We start from the raw sequence: 2515 nt of genomic DNA, 5'->3' as shown, positions 1-2515 counted from the left end.
CACACACACACACACACACACACACACACACACACACACACACACACCCCTCTCCTCTCCCTGAGTAAAGAGCATCCTGGACTCTGCAGTTTCCAGGCTTCTCTGTCCCTCCAGAAGTCAGGGTCAACCTGTGCTCACCCAGCCATCCTCAGTGTCACAATCTCTAGGAAACAGAATCCTCATCAGCAGGAAACACTGGAGACATCTAGTATGACTGGGGTCCTGTCCTCAGGGCAGTCAGGATGGGCTCTAAACACCTGCTGTCCTGGGATGAGGCTGATGCTTAGGAATCCCAGGGGGAGTCTCTGTCCCCATGGGCACCTCAGCCCCTGACCATATCTGGGCTCCAGTCAGGGCCTGAGGATGATCAGTACCTTGATTCTGGGACCCCAGCCTCATGGCTGCTCCCACAAAGCTCAAGGCATGAGTCACATGTTCCTTGCACTCTCAGGGCTGGGCTGTCACTCCTTCAGTCACCCCAGTGACACTTCCAGCCAGACTGGACCTCTGCTAAGTCTTCTGTCCCAGTGCAGGGCCACAGGGCTTGTGACCTCAGGGACACAGTCCCTCTTATCTCCACTTCTCCTCCACTCACATGTGGGACATTTGACAGAAACTTCTGGGTTCAGTTGGCCTTGGGAGGTAAAATTCATTCCTGTAGTCATGGGTGGCTGAATGAATAATGCTTCCATCCTGAACATGCTGGACACAGTTGAGGGACTAGAGCTCTGTCCACCCCAGCGTGGTCTGACCCCAAATCCTTTGTTCTAGAAGCTGTCTGTGTTTGGCAATTTTGTCAGCAGGATGGTTCTCAGTTCATCAGAACAGGCCCCTGAAGCGTTTCACTGGGCATCACGTTGACTTTTCCTACCTGGAAGACCAGATGCGCTGTAAAAATAAGTGAGTTTAGAAAAAGTATATAAACCCATATTCTCCTGAGAACAGAAGGCATTTCTGCACCACTGTTTTCCATCCGTTTCTTTAACCACTCTTTCCACCCATATTCTCTCTGCACTAAGCACAGATCTGGGGAAAGTCCACTCCTGATTGTACGTGCATCTTCACACTGACATTGTCATTGAGTTTAAATCAATCTTACTGAATAGAATTACGTATAAAATAACACATGTTCATTTTAAGTATGAGGTTGGCTCCGTGGTGACTGACACATAAACTCTGTCACTAGGTCCCTGTCAGAGCATCTGCAGCTGTCACTCCTTTCTTCCCAGATTTTCCAGCAGATTTGCCCTTTGTGCTCTGAGGTCAGGGCCACACACACTCACGTGGCAGGGCTCCTGCAGACTCGTGTCTGTGCTGGGAGGACAGAGCTGAGGAGGGAATCCCTGCCCAATGTGTGGAGATCTGTTGTTTCAAGCAGGTGGAAAGAGTGACAGGTGACAAAGATGCTCAGTATGTAACCCTCTAGGAATGCAAGTGACGGCTTCTCCCCACAACCTGGAGAGAAGAGTCCCCATCTCCTCAGTGCTGTGGGGACCTCAGAGGAAGGATAGTTCTGGAAATCAGGGAGAAAGCACATAAGAGGAAAGTCCTAGACTCCTGCACAGAAGGGGCCCTGTGTCCCTGGAGACCCGTCACTGCTCTGGACTGGATCCTGATCTCTCTTTTTATTTTTAATTTTATTTTTAAAATTTAATTTAATTTAATTTTATTATGTTATGTTAGTCACCATACATTACATCATTAGTTTTTGATGTGGTGATCCACGATTCATTGTTTTTGTGTAACACCCAGTGCTCCATGCAGTACGTGCCCTCCTTAATACCCATCACTGGGCTAACCTATACCCCCACCCATCTCCCCTCTAAAACCCTCAGTTTGTTTCTCAGAGTCCATAGTGTCTCATGGTTCATCTCTCCCTCCAATTTTCCCCCTTCATTTTTCCCTTCCTTCTCCTAATGTCCTCCATGTTATTCCTTATGTTCCACAAATAAGTGAAACCATATGGTAATTGACTTTCTCTGCTTGACTTATTTCACTTAGCATAATCTCCTCCAGTCCCATCCATGTTGATGTAAAAGTTGGGTATTCATCCTGTCTGATGGCTGAGTAATATTCCATTGTATATATGGACCACATCTTCTTTATCCATTCATCTGTTAAAGGGCATCTCGGCTCTTTCCACAGTTTGGCTATTGTGGACATTGCTGCTATGAACATTGGGGTGCATATGGCCCTTCTTTTCACTACATCTGTGTCTTTGGGGTAAATACCCAGGAGTGCAATTGCTGGGTCATAGGGTAGCTCTGTTTTTAATTTTTGAGGCACCTCCACACTGTTTTCCAAAGTGGCTGAACCAACTTGCATCTCACCAACAGTGTAAAAGGGTTGCCGTTTCTCCACAACCTCTCCAATATTTGTTGTTTCTTTCCCTGTCCATTTTGGCCATTCTAACTGGTGTAAGGTGATATCTCAATGTGGTTTTGATTTGAATTTCTCTGATGGCTAATGATGATGAAAATTTTTTCATGGGTCTGTTAGCCGTTTTGTATGTCTT

The 2515-nt window shown here is 46.7% G+C and overlaps 1 gene segment (V, D, J or C); it reads left to right on the top strand.

Moving 5' to 3' along the window:
* LOC110583295 overlaps positions 1–904 on the top strand; it is a 22303-nt gene extending 21399 nt beyond the window's left edge. Inside the window, 1 exon segment of the V gene segment in view lies at positions 804–904. Within this exon segment, the coding sequence occupies positions 804–904 (101 nt within the window).
* Positions 905–2515: the final 1611 nt, after the last annotated feature.

This window comes from Neomonachus schauinslandi, chromosome 14, assembly GCF_002201575.2.
Source record: "Neomonachus schauinslandi chromosome 14, ASM220157v2, whole genome shotgun sequence".
Taxonomy (NCBI): domain Eukaryota; kingdom Metazoa; phylum Chordata; class Mammalia; order Carnivora; family Phocidae; genus Neomonachus; species Neomonachus schauinslandi.
Note: the sequence above shows the minus strand (reverse complement) of the source record. Positions and strands in the feature narration are given on the sequence as shown.